This window comes from Rattus norvegicus, chromosome 2, assembly GCF_036323735.1.
Source record: "Rattus norvegicus strain BN/NHsdMcwi chromosome 2, GRCr8, whole genome shotgun sequence".
Classification (NCBI taxonomy): domain Eukaryota; kingdom Metazoa; phylum Chordata; class Mammalia; order Rodentia; family Muridae; genus Rattus; species Rattus norvegicus.
Genome location: NC_086020.1, coordinates 177,877,902 through 177,900,153, shown reverse-complemented (window position 1 = coordinate 177,900,153; position 22,252 = coordinate 177,877,902). Strand labels below are relative to the sequence as shown.

Sequence of the window (22,252 nt, the reverse complement as noted above, 5' to 3'; positions counted from 1 at the left end):
CTGGAGATCAAGCTTATTCTTAGGCGCAGAGCTAGCTTGAAGCCAGCATGGATTACAGGAGACCCTGTCACAAAATAAAACCAAAACAAACTATGGAAATTTTAAGACAAGTGGAACTTAAAATATCTAATCTTGGCCCGCAGTTAGCTCACTCCTGTAATCCTAGCACTCAAGAGGCAGAGGCAGGAGGATCACAAGTTCGAGGTCAGCCTGTTCTCCATAGTTAGTTCCACGCCAGTTATCTATATAAAGTGAGAATTTGTTTCCAAAATAAGCTGGACATCATGGCACACACCTTTAACCCCACGGCTTGAGAAGAGAGAAGCACGTGAATTTCTGTGAATTTGGGGTCAGCCTAGTCTACATAGCAAGTTCTAGGATATCCAGGGCCACATAGATGGTTTTTTGAGACCCTGTCTCAAAAACAAAAACAAACAAACAAACAAAAAAACAAAAAACCCCACAAACCCAACAACAAACAAACAACTAAAAGCGAAAGAACCATCTATCTGCCCAGCAAGATGGCTCAGCCAGTGGAGGTGCTTGCCGCCAAGCCTGCACACCTGAGTTCAATCCCCAGGACCCACCTGTAAAAGGAGAGAAATGATCTTGCAAGTTACCCTATGACTAAAAGTGTGCCATTACCTCCTGGCTGAAATTTCACTTCTTGATAAATGGGTGTGGGGTGAGAGGGCCTTCCTTTCTTTTCTTTCTTCCTTCCTTCCTTCCTTCCTTCCTTCCTTCCTTTCTTTCTTTCTCCCTCCCTCTCCCTCCCTCCCTTCCTCTTCTTCCTCTTCCTCTTCCTCTTCCTCCTCCTCCTCCTCCCTCCCTCTCTCTCTCTCTCTCTCTCTCTCTCTCTCTCTCTCTCTCTCTCTCTGAATCAAAAATCAAAGTTATCTTATTCTAGACTCCAGGCTGGCCTCAACTTCATGGCAGTCCTCCTGACTCAGCCTCCCAGGTCCTGAGATACAGAGATGAGCCAGCACACCTGGTTTGAGATGTTTGTATAGCCACATTCACAGCAGCTCTTCTTAATAATAGATAAGACATGGGAGCAGCCAAAGTGTTCATCAGCGAACAAATCCACGCGCACACACAAACACACATGCACACACACACATACACATACTCTCAATCTCACACACACATACACACACATACTCTCATACCCACACAGACATACACACACACATGCACACACACACTCACACACTCATACACACACATACACACACATACTCATACACACAAACATGCACATACACACTCATACCCACACACACAAACTGGAATATTATGAAGTCTTAAAAAGGAAGAAACTCAAGCGGGATGAAACATGCTTTTCATTCCAGTATATTCCTTCTAGTGTCAGGAATTCAAGGTGAGTCTTTGCTACAAAGACTCAGGTTAAAAGCTGCCTAACTTACCTGGGCCCCTGTCAAAAGAAAGGAAGGAAGAAAGAAAGCAAGTAAAAAACAAGCATTTTTTTAAAGTTATTTTTTTAAAGATTTATTCATTTATTATATATAAGTGCACTGTAGCTGTCTTCAGACACACCAGAAGAGGGCATCGGATCTCTTTACAGATGGTTGTGAGCCACCATGTGGTTGCCGGGAATTGAACTCATGACCTCTGGAAGAGCAGTCGGTGCTCTTAACCGCTGAGCCATCTCTCCAGCCCGCAAACAAGCATTTTTAAGTTTGGAAATGCTAACATGTTACTACATGGATGAAACTTGACAGCATTGTGCTAAAATACACCAACCATAAAAGAAAAATTAACTTGATTTTATATAAATGAGGTGCTTAGAGTACTCCAAGTCACAGAGACAGACAGAAGGACGATGGGTGTCAAGGTATAAGATAAGACAGCTGTGGTAGGGGTGGGAGGGGAGGGGCTAGAGAGATGGCTCAGAGGTTAAGCGCACTGACTGCTGTTCTAGAGGTCCTGAGTCAACCTCATGATGACTCACAGCCACCTGTAATGAGATCTGATGCCCTCTTCTGGTGTGTCTGAGGACAGTTACATGTATTTATATATAATAGATAAACTAAGTTTCTTAAAAAGTGCACACTGTTTGTGTCGAGAACATGAGTTCAGTTCCCAAAACACATGCCAGGTGGCTCACACCCACTTGCAATTACAGCTTCAAGGGATCTGCGACCGCCAACTTCCACTAGGGACCTGCGCCCACATTCTCACACATGCACACCATTAACCACTGTTCCTTTCTTCTTACAGGAACATTCATAAGCAAACTCAGTGACAGGTACCCGGTTTGGGGCTGGGGAGACAGCTCAGTGGACATAGCATTTCCTGTGTAAATATGGAAGACTAGAATCTACCTAAAAGCCAAAAGGGTATGGCAGCCTTCTGTAAACCCAGGACCAGAGACAGGGTCTCAGGATCAAGCTGGCAGCCAGACCAGCTGGGATTGGCAAGCTCCAGCTTCAGTGGGAGACCTTGCTCAATAAATAAGGTAGGCAGTGATTGAGGGATTGACCCCTATGTCAATGTGGGGCTGAACAGGCACCTTCACATGTGTGCTCACACATGTGTGAAAACATACTTACATGTGTGTACCACACACTGGGCACATATTAAGAACAAAGCCAATTCAGAAAGCTTGAGAAACTCACAAGGAAGTTATGAGAGTGGTGTGGAGGTGCACACCTAGTAGGGAAGCAGAGGTGGGTGGAGCTCTGTGAATGCAGACCAGCCTAGTCTCTATACAACAAGTTCTGGGACAGTCAGGGCTAAATGAAGAAACCATGTCTCAGATGAAACAAACAAACAAACAAACAAACAAACAAACAAACAAACACCCAAATGAAATAAAACCAAATTAATAAGTAAATCATAAAAATTAAAAATAAAAAAAAAATGGGGACAGGAGCTAGACAGATGGCTTGGTGGTTAGGAGCACAGTACATATATACACACGAAGGCAAACATGCATAAATAAAAACATCTTTTAAAAAAGAGAATTATGGCAGTCCAGACACCGCCCGGACCTGAAGGGACCTGGTCAACAGTTCTCTGCACCCAAATCCCATAGGAGAGAGAGCTAAATCTTCAGAAGGGGAGACACACCTGGGAAGCCAGAAGAGACTACACTCTGCCCACATTTCTGACTCCAGAGGAAAACACCTAATGACATCTGGGACCCCAGTGCACGGAGGCTCCGGGAAAAGGCGGCTCCAGGAAAAGGCGGCGCAGGCCCTCCTGGTTGCTGCCCTCATGGAGAGCTCAAAAGCAACCCCCCACGAGTAACTTGAGCCGAGGGTCCACAGGTAAGACCAACTTTTCTGCTCCAAGCGATCTGCCTGGTGGACTCAGGACACACGCCAACAGGAACAGCTGAAGACCAGTAGACAGGAAAGAGTACACACCTGAAAGCAGAACACTCTGTTCCCATAACTGGGTGAAAGAAAACAGGAAAACAGGTCTTCAGCACTCCTGACACACAGGCTTATAGGACAGTCTAGCCACTGTCAGAAATAGAAGAACAAGGTAACACCAGAGAAAACCTGATGGCGAGAGGCAAGCGCAGGAACCCAAGCAACAGAAACCAAGACTACATGGCATCATTGGAGACCAATTCTCCCACAAAAGCAAACACTGAATATCCCAACACAACAGAAAAGCAAGATCTAGATTTAAAATCATATTTGATCATGATGCTGGGGGACTTCAAGAAAGACATGAAGAACTCCCTTAGAGAAACTCAGGAAAACATAAATAAACAAGTAGAAGTTATAGAGAGGAATCACAAAAATCCCTGAAAGAATTCCAGGAAAACACAATCAAACAGTTGAAGGAATTAAAAATGGAAATAGAAGCAATCAAGAAAGAACACAGGGAAACAACCCTGGATATAGAAAACCAAAGGAAGAGACAAGGAGCCGTAGATACAAGCATCACCAACAGAATACAAGAGATAGAAGAGAGAATCTCAGGAGCAGAAGATTCCATAGAAATCATCTATACAACTGTCAAAGATAATGTAAAATGGAAAAAGCTACTGGTCCAAAACATACAGGAAATCCAGGACTCAATGAGAAGATCAAACCTAAGGATAATAGGTATAGAAGAGAGTGAAGACTCCCAGCTCAAAGGACCAGTAAATATCTTCAACAAAATCATAGAAGAAAACTTCCCTAACCTAAAGAAAGAGATACCCATAAACATACAAGAAGCCTACAGAACTCCAAATAGATTGGACCAGAAAACAAAGTCCCCCCATCACATAATAGTCAAAACACCAAATGCACAAAATAAATAAAGAATATTAAAAGCAGTAAGGGAAAAAGGTTAAGTAACATATAAAGGCATATCTACCAGAATCACACCAGACTTCTCATCAGAGACTATGAAAGCCAGAAGATCCTGGACAGATGTCATACAGATGTCATACAAATGCCAGCCCAGGTTACTGTATCCTGCAAAACTCACAATTAACATACATGGAGAAAAAAAGATATTCCATGACAAAACCAAATTTATATAATATCCAGCACTACAAAGGATAATAAATGGTAAAGCCCAACATAAGGAGGCAAGCTATACCCTAGAAGAAGCAAGAAACTAATCGTCTTGGCAACAAAACAAAGAGAAGAAAAGCACACAAACATAACCTCATATCCAAATATGAATATAACAGGAAGCAATAACCACTATTCCTTAATATCTCTCAACATCAATGGCCTCAACTCCCCAATAAAAAGACATAGATTAACAAACTGGATACGCAACGAGGACCCTGCATTCTGCTGCCTACAGGAAACACACCTCAGAGACAAAGACAGACACTACCTCAGAGTGAAAGGCTGGAAAACAACTTTCCAAGCAAATGGTCAGAAGAAGCAAGCTGGAGTAGCCATTCTAATATCGAATAAAATCGATTTTCAACTAAAAGTCATCAAAAAAGAGAAGGAAGGACACTTCATATTCCTCAAAGGAAAAATCCACAAAGATGAACTCTCAATCCTACATATCTATGCCCCAAATACAAGGGCACCTACATACGTAAAAGAAACTTTACTAAAGCTCAAAGCACACATTGCACCTCACACAATAATAGTAGGAGATTTCAACACCCCACTCTCCTCAATGGACAAATCATGGAAACAGAAATTAAACAGAGACATAGACAGACTAAGAGAAATCATGAACCAAATGGACTTAACAGATATTTATAGAACATTCTATCCTAAAACAAAAGGATATACCTTCTTCTCACCACCTCATGGTACTTTCTCCAAAACTGACCATATAATTGGTCATAAAACAGGCCTCAACAGATACAGAAAGATAGAAATAATCCCATGCATCCTATCAGACCACCACGGGCTAAGGCTGGTCTTCAATAACAATAAGGAAAGAACGCCCATATGAACATGGAAATTGAACAATGCTCTACTCAATGATAACCTGGTCAAGGAAGAAATAAAGAAAGAAATTAAAGACTTCTTAGAATTTAATGAAAATGAAGGTACAACATACCCAAACTTATGGGACACAATGAAAGCTGTGCTAAGAGGAAAACTCATAGGTCTGAGTGCCTGCAGAAAGAAACAGGAGAGAGCATATGTCAGCAGCTTGACAGCACACCTAAAAGCTCTAGAACAAAAAGAAGCAAATACACCCAGGAGGAGTAGAAGGCAGGAAATAATCAAACTCAGAGCTGAAATCAACCAAGTAGAAACAAAAAGGACTATACAAAGAATCAACAGAACTAAAAGTTGGTTCTTTGAGAAAATCAACAAGGTAGATAAACCCTTAGCCAGACTAACAAGAGGACACAAAGAGTATGTGCAAATGAACAAAATCAGAAATGAAAAGGGAGACATAACTACAAAATCAGAGGAAAATTAAAAAAATCATCAGATCCTACTACAAAAGCCTATATTCAACAAACTTAAAGATCTGCAGGAAATGGACAATTTCCTAGACAGATACCAGGTACTGAAGTTAAATCAGGAACAGATAAACCAGTTAAACAACCCCATAACTCCTAACGAAATAGAAGCAGTCATTAAAGGTCTCCCAACCAAAAAGAGCCCAGGTCCAGATGGGTTCAGTGCAGAATTCTATCAGATCTTCATAGAAGACCTCGTACCAATATTATCCAAACTATTCCACAAAATTGAAACGGATGGATCACTACCGAATACCTTCTACGAAGCGACAATTACTCTTATACCTAAACCACACAAAGACACAACAAAGAAAGAGAACTTCAGACCAATTTCCCTTATGAATATCGACACAAAAATACTCAATAAAATTCTGGCAAACCAAATCCAAGAGCACATCAAAACAATCATCCACCACGATTAAGTAGGCTTCATCCCAGCCATGCAGGGATGGTTTAATATATGGAAAACCATCAATGTAATGCATTATATAAACAAACTGAAAGAACAAAAACCACATGATCATTTCATTAGATGCTGAGAAAGCATTTGACAAAATTCAACACCCCTTCATGATAAAAGTCCTGGAAAGAATAGGAATTCAAGGCCCATACCTAAACATAGTAAAAGCCATATATAGCAAACCAGTAGCTAACATTAAACTAAATGGAAAGAAACTTGAAGCAATCCCACTAAAATTGGACTAGACAAGGCTGCCCACTCTATCCCTACTTAGTCAATATAGTTCTTGAAGTTCTAGCCAGAGCAATGAGACAACAAAAGGAAATCAAGGGGATACAGATTGGAAAAGAAGAAGTCAAAATATCACTATTTGCAGATGATGTGATAGTATATTTAAGTGATCCCAAAAGTTCCACCAGAGAACTACTAAAGCTGATAAACAACTTCAGCAAAGTGGCTGGGTATAAAATTAACTCAAATAAACCAGTAGCCTTCCTCTACACAAAAGAGAAACAAGCCGAGAAAGAAATTAGGGAAACGACACCCTTCATAACAGTCCCAAATAATATAAAATACTTCGGTGTGACTTTAACCAAGCAAGTAAAAGATCTGTATGATAAGAACTTCAAGCCTCTGAAGAAAGAAATTGAAGAAGACCTCAGAAGATGGAAAGATCTCCCATGCTCATGGATTGGCAGGATTAATATAGTAAAAATGGCCATTTTACCAAAAGCGATCTACAGATTCAGTGCAATCCCCATCAAAATACCAATCCAATTTCAGAGAGTTAGACAGAACAATTTGCAAATTCATCTGGAATAACAAAAAACCTGGGATAGCTAAAACTATCCTCAACAATAAAAGGACTTCTGGGGGAATCACTATCCCTGAACTCAAGCAGTATTACAAAGCAATAGTGATAAAAAAACTGCATGGTATTGGTACAGAGACAGACAGATAGACCAGTGGAATAGAATTGAAGACCCAGAAATGAACCCACACAACTATGGTCACTTGATTTTTGACAAAGGAGCCAAAACCATCCAATGGAAAAAAGATAGCATTTTCAGCAAATGGTGCTGGTTCAACTGGAGGTCAGTATGTAGAAGAATGCATATCAATCCATGCTTATCACCCTGTACAAAGCTTAAGTCCAAGTGGATCAAGAACCTCCACATCAAACCAGATACCCTCAAACTAACAGAAGAAAAAGTGGGGAAGCATCTCGAACACATGGGCACTGGAGAAAATTTCCTGAACAAAACACCAATGGCTTATGCTCTAAGATCAAGAATCGACAAATGGAATCTCATAAAACTGCAAAGCTTCTGTAAGGCAAAGGACACTGTTGTTAGGACAAAACGGCAACCAACAGATTGGGAAAAGATCTTTACCAATCCTACAACAGATAGAGACCTTATATCCAAAATATACAAAGAACTCAAGAAGTTAGACCGCAGGGAGACAAATAACCCTATTAAAAAGTGGGGTTCAGGGGGTTGGGGATTTAGCTTAGTGGTAGAGCGCTTGCCTAGCGAGCGCAAGGCCCTGGGTTTGGTGCCCAGCTCCGAAAATAAAAAAGAAACAAACAAGCAAGCGCAAGGCCCTGGGTTCGGTCCCCAGCTCAGAAAAAAAAAAAAGAAAAAAAAATACAACAAAAAAGTGGGGTTCTAGGGGTTGGGGATTGAGCTCAGTGGTAGAGGCCCTGGGTTCAGTTCCCAGCTCCGAAAAAAAATGGGGTTCAGAGCTAAACAAAGAATTTACAGCTGAGGAATGCCGAATGGCTGAGAAACACCTAAAGAAATGTTCAACATCTTTAGTCATAAGGGAAATGCAAATCAAAATAAGCCTGAGATTTCACCTCACACCAGTAAGAATGATTAAGATCAAAAACTCAGGTGACAACAAATGCTGGCGAGGATGTAGAGAAAGAGGAACACTCCTCCATTGTTGGTGGGATTGCAGACTTGTACAACCATTCTGGAAATCAGTCTGGAGGTTCCTCAGAAAATTGGACATTGAACTGCCTGAGGATCCAGCTATACCTCTCTTGGGCATATACCCAAAAGATGCCCCAACATATAACAAAGACACGTGCTCCACTATGTTCATAACAGCCTTATTTATAATAGCCAGAAGCTGGAAAGAACCCAAATGCCCTTCAAGAGAGGAATCGATACAGAAAATGTGGTACATCTACACAATGGAATATTACTCAGCTATCAAAAACAATGACTTTGGGGCTGGGGATTTAGCTCAGTGGTAGAGCGCTTACCTAGGAAGCGCAAGGCCCTGGGTTCGGTCCCCAGCTCCGGAAAAAAAAAAAACAAAAAAACAATGACTTTATGAAATTCATAGACAAATGGATGGAACTGGAAAATATCCTGAGTGAGGTAACCCAATCACAGAAAAACACACATGGTATGCACTCATTGATAAGTGGATATTAGCCCAAATGCTTGAATTACCCTAGATGCCTAGAACACATGAAACTCAAGAAGGATGACCAAAATAGGAATGCTTCACTCCTTCTTTAAAAGGGGAACAAGAATACCCTTGGCAGGGAATAGGGAGGCAAAGTTCAGAACAGAGGCAGAAGGAACACCCAGTCAGAGTCTGCCCCACATGTGGCCCATACATATACAGCCACCCAATTAGATAAGATGGATGAAGCAAAGAAGTGCAGACTGACAGGAACCGGATATAGATCTCTCCTGAGAGACACAACCAGAATACAGCAAATACATAGGCGAATGCCAGCAGCAAACCACTGAACAGAGAACGGGACCCCCGTTGAAGGAATCAGAGAAAGGACTGGAAGAGCTTGAAGGGGCTTGAGACCCCATATGTACAACAATGCCAAGCAACCAGAGCTTCCAGGGACTAAGCCACTATCCAAAGACTATACATGGACTGACCCTGGGCTCCAACTGCATAGGTAGCAATGAATAGCCTAGTAAGGGCACCAGTGGAAGGGGAAGCCCTGGGTCCTGCCAAGACTGAACCCCCAGTGAACATGATTGTTGCGGGGAGTGTAGTAATGGGGAGAGGGTGGGGAGGGGAAGCCCATATAGAAGGGAAGGGGGACGGGTTAGGGGGATGTTGGCCTGGAAACCAGGAAGGGGAATAACAATCGAAATTTAAATAAGAAATACTCAAGTTAATAAAGATAAAAAAAGAGAGAGAGAGAGAATTATACTACAAGTTGCAACATTACACTAATGATAGAAAAAGGCTGTTTTCTTACTTGTTCCCCTAACTCTAGGCACAGGACGCGGTAGACATACTGGTTCTGCTTCCTCTTAGCTGGCAGCCGGACTTCTGTTATTCTAATGGCCTCTGCCTTCTCCATGCTCAGCTCCAAAAAAAATCGGGATGGCTCCAAGATCCAGGGATGAGGGCCCCCTTCAAATACCATTTCCTTCACGGAGTGCCATGTCACCAAAGCCACTTCCACAGGGTTTAGAGCCTGAAACAAATTAATCCCTATATAGTTAGGATGTATTTTATTTTATTTATCTGTTTGGACAGTAGGTCTTCCACACTCTTTGAACTTCTGATCCTCCTAGCTCTACCTTCCCCGTGCCTGGATCACCAATGTGTCCTGCCATGTCCTCAAAAAATAGTATCTTTTGAAATAGAAACATAATGACATATTTCCCCGTCCTTTTTCTCCCTCCAAACCCTCCTATGTATTCCCCTTGCTGTCTTTCAAATTTGTGACCTCTTTTTTCCCTGATTATTGTTCCACAAAGCATTTTTTAATTATAATTTTTTGAGACAGAATCTCTTCTTTATTATAATTACTGTTTTGAAACTATAATGTTTGGATTTATTTTTATTGTTTGTTTATTTATTTTGAGAACAGGTTCTTATTATGTAGAGAACAACTTAGTTGCCCTAGACCAGGCTGACCTCAAACACAGAGAGACCCACCTACTTCCGGTTTCTTCATGCTGGGATTAAATGCATGAGAAAGATTATAATACAATCACATTATTTTCTCCTTTTCCTTTCCTCCTTCAAAACCTCTCATAAGGGGGCTGGAGAGATGGCTCAGTGGTTAAGAGCACCGACTGCTCTTCCAGAGGTCATGAGTTCAATTCCCAGCAACCACATGGTGGCTCACAACCATCTGTAATGAGATCTGATGCCCTCTTCTGGTGTGTCTGAAGGCAGCTACAGTGTACTCATACAATAAAACAAAATCTTAAAAAATAAATAAATAAATAAATAAATAAATAAATAAATAAAAACCAAAAAACAAAAAAAACAAAAACCTCTCATGAACCCTTCCCCTTGTTCTCAAATTCATGACTTCTTCTCCTTTGTTGTTGTTAGTGGTGGTGGTGGTGGTGTGTGTATGTGTGTGTTTCTGTATGTGTGTGTGTACAAATATATATTCCTAAATACATAAGTACAGTCTGTTTATTCTATACAATATTACTTGTATGTATGTTTTCAGGACTGAACATTTGGCAGTGGATAACTGCTAGATAGTTTTATGTCAACTTGACATAAATGTAAGTCATTTGAGAGGAGAGAATATCAATTTTAAAAAATGCCTCCGGTCACACAGTAGTAGCACACACCTTTAATCCAGCACTTGGGAGGCAGAGGCAGATGAATCTCTATGAGTTAAAGACCAGCCTGGTCTACTGGACAGCCAGGGCTACATGGAGAAATCCCATTTCAAACAAGCAAACAAGACCAAAAGAAAGGAAGGACGGGAGGAAGGAAGGGAGGGAAGGAGAGAGGGAAGGGGGGAGGGATGAAGGAAGGAAAATAGATAGATGGAAGGAAAGAAAATTCCTCCATAAAACTGGGCTGTAGGCAGGCCTATAGAGCATTTTTTAATTTAGTGATTGGTGTGAGAGAACCTAGCCCATTGTGGGTAGGGCCATCCCTGGGCTGGAGGTCCTGGTCTACTGGAAAGCAGGCTGAGCAAGCCAGTAAGCAACACTTCTCCATGACTCTGCATCAGCTCCTGCCTCCAGGATTCTGCCGTTTGAGCTCCTGTCCTAATTTCCTTCAATGATGAACAGTGATATGGAAGTGTAAGCCAAATAATCCCTTTTCTCCCCAGCTTGCTTTTTGGTTACAGTGTTTCACTGCAGCAGTAGTGACCCTAAGACAATAACCAACTGGTGTACTCTTCCCTGGAGAAGAATATGTCTCCTGCTCTAAACATTCCTTAGTTGCCTGTAGTTCTTTTTCTAGGGTTAGGGCTTTGCCAGCATTCTGCCTTCTACCTTAGCATATATACTGGTATCCTCATTCAAGATCCCAGTTAGGTGGCTGTGATGTTTGAGACTTCATGGGTGTGGCCATACTGGTTTTACATGCAGCTGGAATTGAACTCTGGGCTTTGTGAATGCTTGACAATAATCTTCCAGCTCTGCTAGTTCCCAGCTTCCTTCCCCAGATGTTTAAATTAATTGTTTACCTTGCTTCCCACATCAGTGCCAACCTTTTCTTTATTCTAAGAGGCAATGTGTCTGGATTTGGCAGTTTCAATAGCAAGAATGTGGAGATACGACTTTTAATTTTTAGAATCTCTTATTTTTATGTGTACCAGTGCCTTGCCTACAGGCATGTCTGTTTACTACATGCATGCCTGTTCTCTGGTGCCTGTGGAAGACACAGAAGAGGGTGACAGATCCTTGGGGACTAGAGTTACAGACAGTTCTACGACACCATGTGGGTGCCAGGAACTGAACCTGGGGCCTCTGCAAGAGCAACAAATATTCTCAGCTGCAGAGCATCTCTCCAGCCTTTGGATTTTAATTTTTGATGAAATTAAGCAAAGTTGATAGGCTGTCCCTGCTTTTATTTTGAACCACTTGTCATGATGTTTATAGACCAACCCTTATGGCCCCAAATAATGTTTGATGTTCTAAAAATATGTAAATTGTGGTGTAAATATGGCTGACTCCTCTTCTACAGGACAGGGAGTTGCTGAGTGACAGCTTTCCTCAACAGGGACCGTGCTAATAGTCTGTGTGATTGGGACTATAGGTGCACATATATAGTATCCACATATGCAGAAATTCAGATATCACCATAAAGTGTCCCATGTACCTAAGTTCCTACATCATACATCTCAGTATTAAAGAAGGTAAGTTCCTGAAATTTGCTAATAAAGATGTTGCTCATGTCAGGTGGGGGAGGGGTTATTTGCATATCGTTCCATTGGCCGGGAGTTTGTCTAGCATGCATGAGGCCCTGTGTTCCATCCCAGTAGGGCATGGGCTGAGAGTGAGCCTGAGTAAGTTCTCCTGTAAGTACTCTGATCGTCCCATGCTTGTGAGGTAGAAGTGGGAAGATCAGAATTCAAGGTCATCCTTGGACACAAGTCTAATTGAATGCCAGCCTGGGCTACATGAAACTGTCTCAAAAACAACCAACCAACCAACCAACCCCAAAAGCTATTCCTGGCTGTATTTATTTGGGATAAACTCCGTGACGGATACACTCCCACTACTGAGGCTTCATGAATGAGGGCTGAGATTAGACAATACTGAGTGAGTAACAGGTCACAGATTCTGGCTGCCAGTTCTGAGGAGATGGAGTAGGTGGCAAGCATCTGAGGCTCCCAGGCCTCCCCTGGGATGGCTTACCTTTAGAGGCTCGTAAGCAGCAAATGTGGCACTGCTCCACACGTGCTCTTCATGTCCAGTCACACTGATGGTCACCAGAGTATGGCCCGGAGACGTGGCTGCTATGTGGACACTAGAACAGTGCATCGGTCCTGGCTTTTGAATACCTTTCAATCAAAAGACATGATTTCAAGCAGGCATGGTGACACAGGCTTACACTCTCTTGGGAGATGGCTGCAGAAGTATCAGGAGTTCTGAGCTAGCCTCAGCTACAACACAACAGGAAACCCTGTCCCAATAACAAACACATACCTATCATAACCTCAGTAGAATAATACACAATCTGTTTTTTTTTTTTTTTTAAATTGAGAGCTAGGCATGGTGATGCACACCTTAAATCTCAGCACTCAGGAGACAGAGGCAGGCTGATCTCTGAGTTCAAGGCCAGCCAGGTCTACAAAGTGAGTTCTAGAACAGCCAGGGTTATACAGAAAATATCAACAACCAAAACAAAACAAAAAGATTAAAAAAAAAAAAGAAATTAGGATACAGAAACAGAATAATTTCAACACATTAAAAATACTTTTATACACTTGGGGCTTGAGGAATGGCTCAGCGGTTAAGAGCACTGACTTCTTCTCCAGGGAACCCAAGTTCGGTTCCCAGTACTCACACTTGCAACCCTTCTAACTACAGCCCCAGAGGATCCAAGAAGATCCGCCACTCCCCTGACATAGGCGTCTGTCCAGGACTTGATATCAGCATTAGAGATGCCAACTCAAAGATAGCTGAGATTGTCAAGAACTGGAAAGCCTGCCAGCTGACTACTGCAGTGACTGATCAGAAGAATCCCAGCAGTCTGCTCAGAGGCACAAAGCCCAGAGTCTCCTGAGACAGAAGACTCATTTTTATGGAAAACCAGAAAAATTTAGATATAAATATTTACTGATGGGGTTGGGGATTTAACTCAGTGATAGAGCGCTTGCCTGGGAAGCGCAAGGCCCTGGGTTCGGTCCCCAGCTCCAAAAAAAAAAGAACCAAAAAATAAATAAATAAATAAATATTTACTGATGTTTATAGATACCTTTTCAGGTTCGACTGAGGCTTTCCCCACCAAACATAAAATTACATCCATGGTGACAAAGAACATCCTTAGATGTCCATCCTCAGATGATACGATCAGACAATGGACCAGCTTTTGTGCCCCAGGTAAGTCAAAGACTAGCCAATATTGTGGAGATTGATTAAAGACTTTATTGTGCATACAGTACAGGTAGAAAGAATAAACAAAACCCTAAAGGAGACCTTAACTAAATTGACCTAAGAGACTGTCAATGACTGAATAACTCTCTCCTTTGTTCTCTACCGGATATGAAACTGTCCTTTTCAGATGGGACCACCCCTTTTGAAATCATGTTTGGGATACCAACCCCCATTGTTCTTAACATACAGGCAGAGGTCATCGCTGAGTTCAAAGATCACCAACACTGGACAATCTCGAAGGTGTCCAATGGGCACATAAACATGTTTGGCCTAAACTTCATGCTCTCTATAAAACAGGTCCCCCTCTGGAACAGGTGATCCAGAAACTGGGTCCTAATAGAGAGACACTGCTTGGGTCATTAGACCCTCATTGTAAAGGTCCCTATGTCATCATTCTGACCATGCCTACTGCCCTAAAGTTGACAGAATTGCAGTGTGGATCTACCACATACACACTGGATTCACAGACCCATTTAGAGTTAAGGATGCCCCAGACCAGCAGAGACAAAAGAAACAGAGGTTATCAAACACCCTTCCAACCCTCTCAAGCTTAATTACAACAATTCTGATGAGCCTCCTTGCTGTTATATACTACAAAACCCAAGCCCCACCAGCCTCTTAATCTTACCTGGGCCATCATCAATACAGCCACATGGAAGACTGTCAACTCCACTTCCTGGGTTATGCCCCTGGACACCTGGCTCCCTGATCTCATATCTACCTCTGTGACCTTGTGTGTACAGAATGAGACACCCCCATCCTCTAGAACAATGTAGAAGGGTACCCACCAGCTATGGCTGCACTACACACTTGGTGTGACCAGAGACTCAGCACCAAGCTTGTTACGTTTCCTAGGACATTCCTAGCGCTGTGACCAATACAACAAATGTGGAGGCCCTGAGGCCTTCTGTGCAGCCTGGGGATTCGAATCCACTGGACGGATATACTAGAAGCCCCCCAGAAGGGACCTCATCACCATGACTAGGCTCAATACCCTGGGCTGTGGGGAGAAATACAATCTTATTATTAGATTCACAGATGATGGCAGGAAGGCTGAATGGACTCTCAGTAAAAGCTGGAGACTGAGACTTTGCTACTATTAAAGATCCTAGAGTCCTATTCACCATCCAACTATGTTCAGACACTCCCCAACTGCTCTTGGCCCCAGTGTCTTCCTAGCTACACAACCTTTGTGGGCTCAAATGCCAATCCTACCCCAGGGCCCATGCCCATTTTCCCTTAAGAAGGCCCTAACCCAAGCCACCAGGACAATGTAAAGACTGAGTAATAATAGCCCTGACCTCCTCTGGAATACGATGGTCCAGTCTTTTCAGGTCACCAATGCCTCCAGACCTGAGTTAGCCGAGTAGTGCTGGCTGTGCTATGAGATAAAATCACCATACTTTAAAGGCATAGCCCTGATTGGAAACTTTACTGAAACTCAGAACTCCAATGTATGCCCATGGCAACAAGCTGAGACTAGGCTGACCTTACAAGCCATAGAAAGTCAGGGTACCTGCATAGGGACAGTCCCTGAGGCCTATAGCCATCGCTGTAACCCTATCCACAAGATAAAACCGGATAAGGATACTTAGCTCTTACCACCCAGCAATGCTTGGTGGGCATGCACTACAGGGCTTACCCCTTGCATCCACAGGGCTACATTACATCAGGACAAAGAGTTCTGCATACTTGTCCAGTGTTAACCGGATCATCTATCACACAGATGACCAAGTTCTAGATTTCCTGGAAGGAACCTCAGGTTTAGGCCCCACAAGAGGCAGGCGAGAATCAATTTTGGCTGTAACTCTGGTGGTTCTCATAGGGGTAGACGTGGCTGGCACAGGAACAGGAGTAGCTTGCCTTGGTGTTGTAAAACAGTCTAAGAAAGCCCATAGATACAGATATAGAGAGATTTTTTTTTAAAAAAATCTCTCACCTCCAAGATTCTCTGGGCTCCCTGGCAGAGGGAGTACTCTAAAATAGGAGGGCTATGTGCAGCACTCAAAGGAGAATGCTGTTTCTATGTTGACCACTCTGGAGTGGTCAAAGAGTTGATGGCCAAAGTTAGACAGGGTCTGGCCCAAAAAAGAGAGAACAGGCACAAGGCTGGTTCAATCCTGGTTCATCCCCATGGCTGACCACCCCAATATCTATCCTGCTAGGCCACCTGCTCATTTTACCTCTGCTCCTTACCTTCGGTCCCTGCATCTTAAACAAGTTAGTCCAGTGCATAAAAGAAAGACTTGAGAGTATTCAACTTACGGTGATAAAAGGTCACTACCAGTCCCTCCATAATGAAGCCTGTGAGCTTCAGGAAGTCCCTTGATTGGGCCTTCCAGATACCAGAGAAAGAGGGTAATGAAAGGCCAAACCTACTCCATCTTAGAACCAGCCGCCATCTTAAAAGAAAAAAAAAAAGCCTGAGAACTTGGCCCGCAGCTGCACCCAAGCAGCACCCACGTACCAGGAAGGACCCACAGCTTGTTCTTGGCCAGAGTTGCTCCCTAGCTACTTCCTAGCAACAGTCTATCAAAGATCAGTCTGACTGTTTCAGATGTACTTTCAGACATTGGTGAGTGTTCATGGTCTTGCTTCAGAGCACCCGCCTGCTGGCTTACAGTAGACGTTCAGTTAGAAGCTTGCAGGATGGACCTCCCACCCCGTCACTTTTCCTATAAAACTCTGTCCCCATGACAGTTTGGGGCTGCTTAGCAAACTATCCTGTGGGCCAGCAGTGAATAAGCCCAAACTCCAATTTGTAACAAAGAGACCCTAATGTGATTACATCAGAAATAGCTCCTTGGTGGTCTTTTGGGGTTCACAAAGGCACAACAGTTGTTGAGGACTCATCTGGGGCTATGCAAACAAATGTTAAATTCTGAACTCCAAGATCTGGTTGCCCCCAAGTTAAAGCTATTGGTTAATTACTGGGGAGAATAGAGGTAGATACGGTTTCAGTTACTGTCTGGGGGTCACAGGGTGGGACCAGGAGGAGAAAGAGAAGGAAGAAGAGAAATGAGAAGGAGGGAGAAAGAGAATGAAGACAGAGAGAACAGGAAGTCTCCATTCGATGTGATAGACCAGGAGCATGGAGCTGAATGAAATGTCCCCTGACGGTGGATTGATGGAACAGAAATAATCCAGGACTCAAACAGCAAGGGCTGGGGAGAATTAACAGTTTAGTGTATAGGAAAACAGATTAGAGGTATTAGTCCAGTAATCATGCTAAAACTGATTTTAAAAATTCATAAGAGAGCTGGAGAGATGGTCAGAGGGTAAGAACACTGACTGCTCTTCCAGAGGTCCTGAGTTCAATTCCCATCAACCACATGGTTGCTCATAACCATCTGTAATGGGATCTGATGCCCTCTTCTGGTGTGTCTGAAGATAGCCACAGTGTACTCATATTAAAGAAACACACAAACCAACAAACCATAGGATTTTACCTTGATTATTAGGGGACTGGCTAGGTCCTATTAATAATTAAGTAACATTTTAAAACCATTTACAGTGGTTCTTAGGATAATAAGTTAAAATGAAGTTAAACCTTACATAAACGTAATGAGGCTTACAAGTTAAGAGCTTAGAGCAGAGGAGCACAGAGCTGGAGGCTGTTACATGCTGATGAGCAAGCAGGGCAAGGGAGAAGTGGAGCCGATGCCCCTCCTACAGACATGAGGAGTCATGGGAATTAATAAGGGGAAGTACTCACAAAGGGGACTGGCAATCACTAAACGCTAAGAAATATTCCATGCTACTTCTGCACTATATTAGTGAAAATCAGTGTGGCTCAGTATAAAATATGAACTTAAATGGCAGGAAGTGTGCACACTGGTCTTTATAAATAAATTATTCGTGTTTTCCTTTACACTAGAAGAACACACTGCCAGGACTAAGGGTATGGCTGAGTAGGCAAAGTGCTTACTGAGCATGCTCTGTGCCCAGCTAGTGTAAATCAGATACGGTATTACATGCCTGTCATCTCAGCAGGAGGCAGGGGGATCAAAAATTCAAAGTCATCTTTGGTTACATAGCACATTTAAAGCCAGTCTGGGTTATATGAGGCTCTGCTTCAAAGAAAAAGAGATAAATATATTGTCTCCTTTTGAAAATAGCATACAGCCATCAAATGGCACTTTATTCCTCTTAGAAGGAAACATGGCAGGGCTGGGGACATGGTGACGGTGCAGCAGAAGAGCACATGTCTAGCATGTCCAAGTCCCTAGATCAATCCTCACGCCTGAAAGCAAAAATGCACATCTGCAGGCAAGAAAAGGGGAAGAAAGGGAGCCAGAGGTGAAGATGCCCCCAGGCAAGCAAGCTCAGCTTTGGGGATTCGAGAGGGACCAGAAGAGAAAGCACTTCCCTCCCAGTGTGAGGACCAGAGTTCAGATCCCCCAAGCCCGTGAAAGAGCCTGGGTGATGACCACTCGTGAAGCAGACAGGACCCCAAACAAGCTACAAGCTAGACCAGTGAGAAGGATGAGCTCTGAGTTCAGTGAGAGGCTCTGCTTCAACAAATAAAGTGGCATGCAATCAAGGAAGACACATTATCACCTCAAAACCCAGGCCCACATACACGTGTGCGCATGTACATCCACATACACGTGAACATGAGCACATATATGCATACTACACACAAAGTCACAACATTTTCCCCCTGTGCTTTTGCTCTCAACATTCATAAAAATGGAGTAGAATAAAAACTGCTTCAGGGCCTTTCATGCCAGTACTTAGGCTGACACAGGAAGGTTATGAATTCAAGGCCAGCCTAGGCTACATAGCAGGATCCTGAGAGAGAGAGAGAGAGAGAGAGAGAGAGAGAGAGAGAGAGAGAGAGAGAGAGAGTGTGTGTGTGTGTGGAGTGGGGAGGGAGGGAGGGAGGGAAGGAGAGAACGAATTGTATGAATTAAATTTCAGTGGGGGTTGGTCCTTCCTCAAAGGATGAAGGGGTGGGGTGGTAAAAGAGCTTAGCCTTGCCTTCTTTAAAAAGAGTGAAGACTCCTTGCTTGTCCGAGTTGAGATCGAGGGGTAAGTGCGAGCAGTCTGTGAATGCGATGGCCTCCTTGGTCTCTGTATTTACATGATACATTGCAATGGGCACCTCAATAATCTGGCCTATTTCCACATCAGCTTGAAATGGTAACAGTTCCATTTTGTTCAGCTTCATGACATACACCTTGGGGAAAAGCAATTAACCTTTAGGAAAGTCTTAGAAAGGACAGTAAGACACACACATAACCACGTGCTGTGTGTCTATACCTATGTAATATACACATAAATATGAACATTTTGGTGTAGGGCACATGCCTGAGTTCAGCCCTTAGAAAGCTGAGCCATTCAATAGAGTCAAGTTCATCCTCAGCTACACAGTGAGATCCTGTATCAACAACACATGTACACTCTCCACAGATTGTTATTCACGTTTTACTTTAGTATCTTTGTGCATGCTAGGAAAGCTCACTACCACCAAGTTAGCCTCCAGGTTATGTGCATGTGTGTTCATGTGCATGTGGGTAAAAAAATATGGAGGGAGGTGAGACAGGGCTTCTTTGTATAGCCCTGGCTATTCTAGAATTTGCTCTGTAGGCCAGGGTAGCTCAATCTCAGAGCTCTGCCTGCCTCTGTCTCTCGAGTGCTGGGATCAAAGGTGTGTACCACCCTCACTCAGCTTTGCTATACATATGAGACAGGGCCTCATCATATAGTTCTAGTTAGCCTTGGATTTACCATGCAGTCCAGACTGGCCCTAAGCTAACAGAAACCCACCTAAATGCTGAGCAAAGACATTTAACCACCATAGCCAGGCAATCTGTTCATGTGGTTTCGGGTTTCAGGATCATTTCAGTAATTTAAGTTTGTGAGCTTCACACTTGCTGGAGTGATCTGGAAAGAAATGATCCCGATTGAGAGAATGCCTTGAGCAGATTAGCCTGTAGGGAAGACTGTGGAGGCGTTTTCTTGATTAACGACTGATGTGTCAACTGTGGGCAGTGCCATCCTGAGTAGGTGGTCCTGGGTTGTATAAGAAAATAGTTTGTGTGAGCCATGGGAAACAAGCCAGTAAGTAATGTTCCTCCAAGGCCTCTGTTTCAGTTCCTGCCTTGAGTTCCCACTTTGCCTTCTTTTTTTTTTTTTTTTTTGAGATTTATTTATTATATATAAGCACACTGCCACTGTCCTCAGACACACCAGAAGAGGGCATCAGATCTCTTTACAGATGGTTGTGAGCCACCATGTGGTTGCTGGGATTTGAACTCGGGACCTCCGGAAGAGCAGTCAATGTTCTTAACCACTGAGCCTTCTCTCCAGACCACCCACTTTGCCTTCTATAAGTTGAAATAAACCCTTAACTGGTGTCTTAGCCTTCATCACTGTTTACTAGACTACAGCAGCAGCTAGCTTTTGCTCTTTAAAATAATTATCATTACCATTATGGAATATAAAAGTACTTAGGTGTGGTGGTTTGAGTTGGAACGGCTCCCAAAGACGCCTGCGTTTGAATGCTTGGCCCATAGGGAGTGGCACTACTAGGAGGTGTGGCCTTGTTGGAGGAAGTGTGTCACTATGGGGGCAGGCTTCGAGGTCGCCAATGCTCAAGCTATGTCCACTGTGGCACACCGTCTCTCCTTACTGCTACAGATCAAAATGTAGAGCTCTCAGCTTCTTGTCCACCACCCTGTCTGACTCCATGCCTTCATGTTTCCTGCCATTATGATAATGAACTAAACCTCCAATTAAATATTTTCCTTTATAAGAGTAGTTGTGGTTATGGTGTCTGTTCACACCAATAAAACCCTAAACTAAGACATTAAGTATCTTTCTAAGCACAAGCCTTATCACACTAATAACCTGTTTTAAAATATGAGCTGATATTGATTCCCCATTTTTCTATACCAGGAGCTACAAAGGGCCATCTGTAAAGCCAGAGAGAAAGTGTTGCTATGAGTGTTCAACCCAACCTTGCAGTTGTGTCTGGAATATGTGAATGGACAGGACTCCTGTTAAAACTTAGATATTCGGGGTTGGGGATTTAGCTCAGTGGTAGAGAACTTGCCTAGGAAGCGCAAGGCCCTGGGTTCGGTCCCCAGCTCCGAAAAAAACCAAAAAAAAAAAAAAAAAAAAAAAAAAAACTCAGATATTCATCCACAGAGGAAATGTCCTGGATTGGATGCCCTCTGGCTTTCATTTCCTGCACCCTCCAAAGAAGTCACTAGTTAGTCCTACCTACGAGGATTTTTCTCTTATCTTCCAAGAGTAACTTTTCAATTTAATTTTATTTATTAATTTTTGAGACAGGATCTCTCTATTACATAGCTCTGCCTGTTCTAGAACTTGCTATTTAGACCAGGCTGGCCTCAACTCACTGAGAGAGTTCAAGAATTACAGGTGTGCACCACCATGCCCACTATCACCACCTCCTCCATCACCACCTCCTCCATCACCACCTCCTCCACCACCACCACCATCATCACTCCTGCTACTACTACTATGTGCACTTTTGACGTGTGTATGCACGAATGCTACGGCACATGCCAGTGTGTACATGGCAGTGAGAGGACAATCTTTGTAGAGTTCTCCTGGAATGTGGGTTCCAGGGCTTGCGTGGCAGAGCTTTCAAACCTGCTGAGTCATCCCATTGGCTCATCAATTATATTCCATGATCTAAGCAGCAGTGAGCACATGCTTTAAAATACCTCTTACATCTTCCCTTGAGATATTGTATAGGTTCTCATATTAATAATCTTCCTACTCAGAGTTTAGTTTCATATAGGGTATCTTATGACAATCAGCATTAATTCAGAGGCTCAATAAATGGTCACTGCATGATGACAAAATGCCAAGCAGCATATATACCTTAAACTGGAGAAAAATAGAAAAATGACCATTTAATTAAAAGTTCAGGCATTGGTTTTTGAGAATTGGTCTCATACGACCCAGCCAACCAAATTCTGACTCCTTCTGCTTTCAACTCCCAATTGCTGAGATGATAGGCATGTGCCCACA

The 22,252-nt window shown here is 43.0% G+C and overlaps 1 protein-coding gene across 25 annotated transcripts in view; it reads right to left on the bottom strand.

Moving 5' to 3' along the window:
- The window catches only part of Nup210l (nucleoporin 210-like), a 119,329-nt gene that overhangs the window by 62,822 nt on the left and 34,255 nt on the right, over positions 1 to 22,252 (bottom strand). For all 25 annotated transcript variants that reach the window (XR_010063631.1, XR_010063632.1, XR_005500328.2 and 22 more), the window contains 3 exons: positions 19,226 to 19,424; positions 13,001 to 13,146; positions 9,628 to 9,849 (listed from right to left, as the gene is read on the bottom strand). Coding sequence is in view for 20 of the 25 variants with exons in the window: in XM_063282260.1 (XP_063138330.1) it covers positions 9,628 to 9,849; positions 13,001 to 13,146; positions 19,226 to 19,424 (567 nt within the window). In the remaining 5 variants the exon portion in view is untranslated. The remainder of the gene's footprint in view (positions 1 to 9,627; positions 9,850 to 13,000; positions 13,147 to 19,225; positions 19,425 to 22,252) is intronic.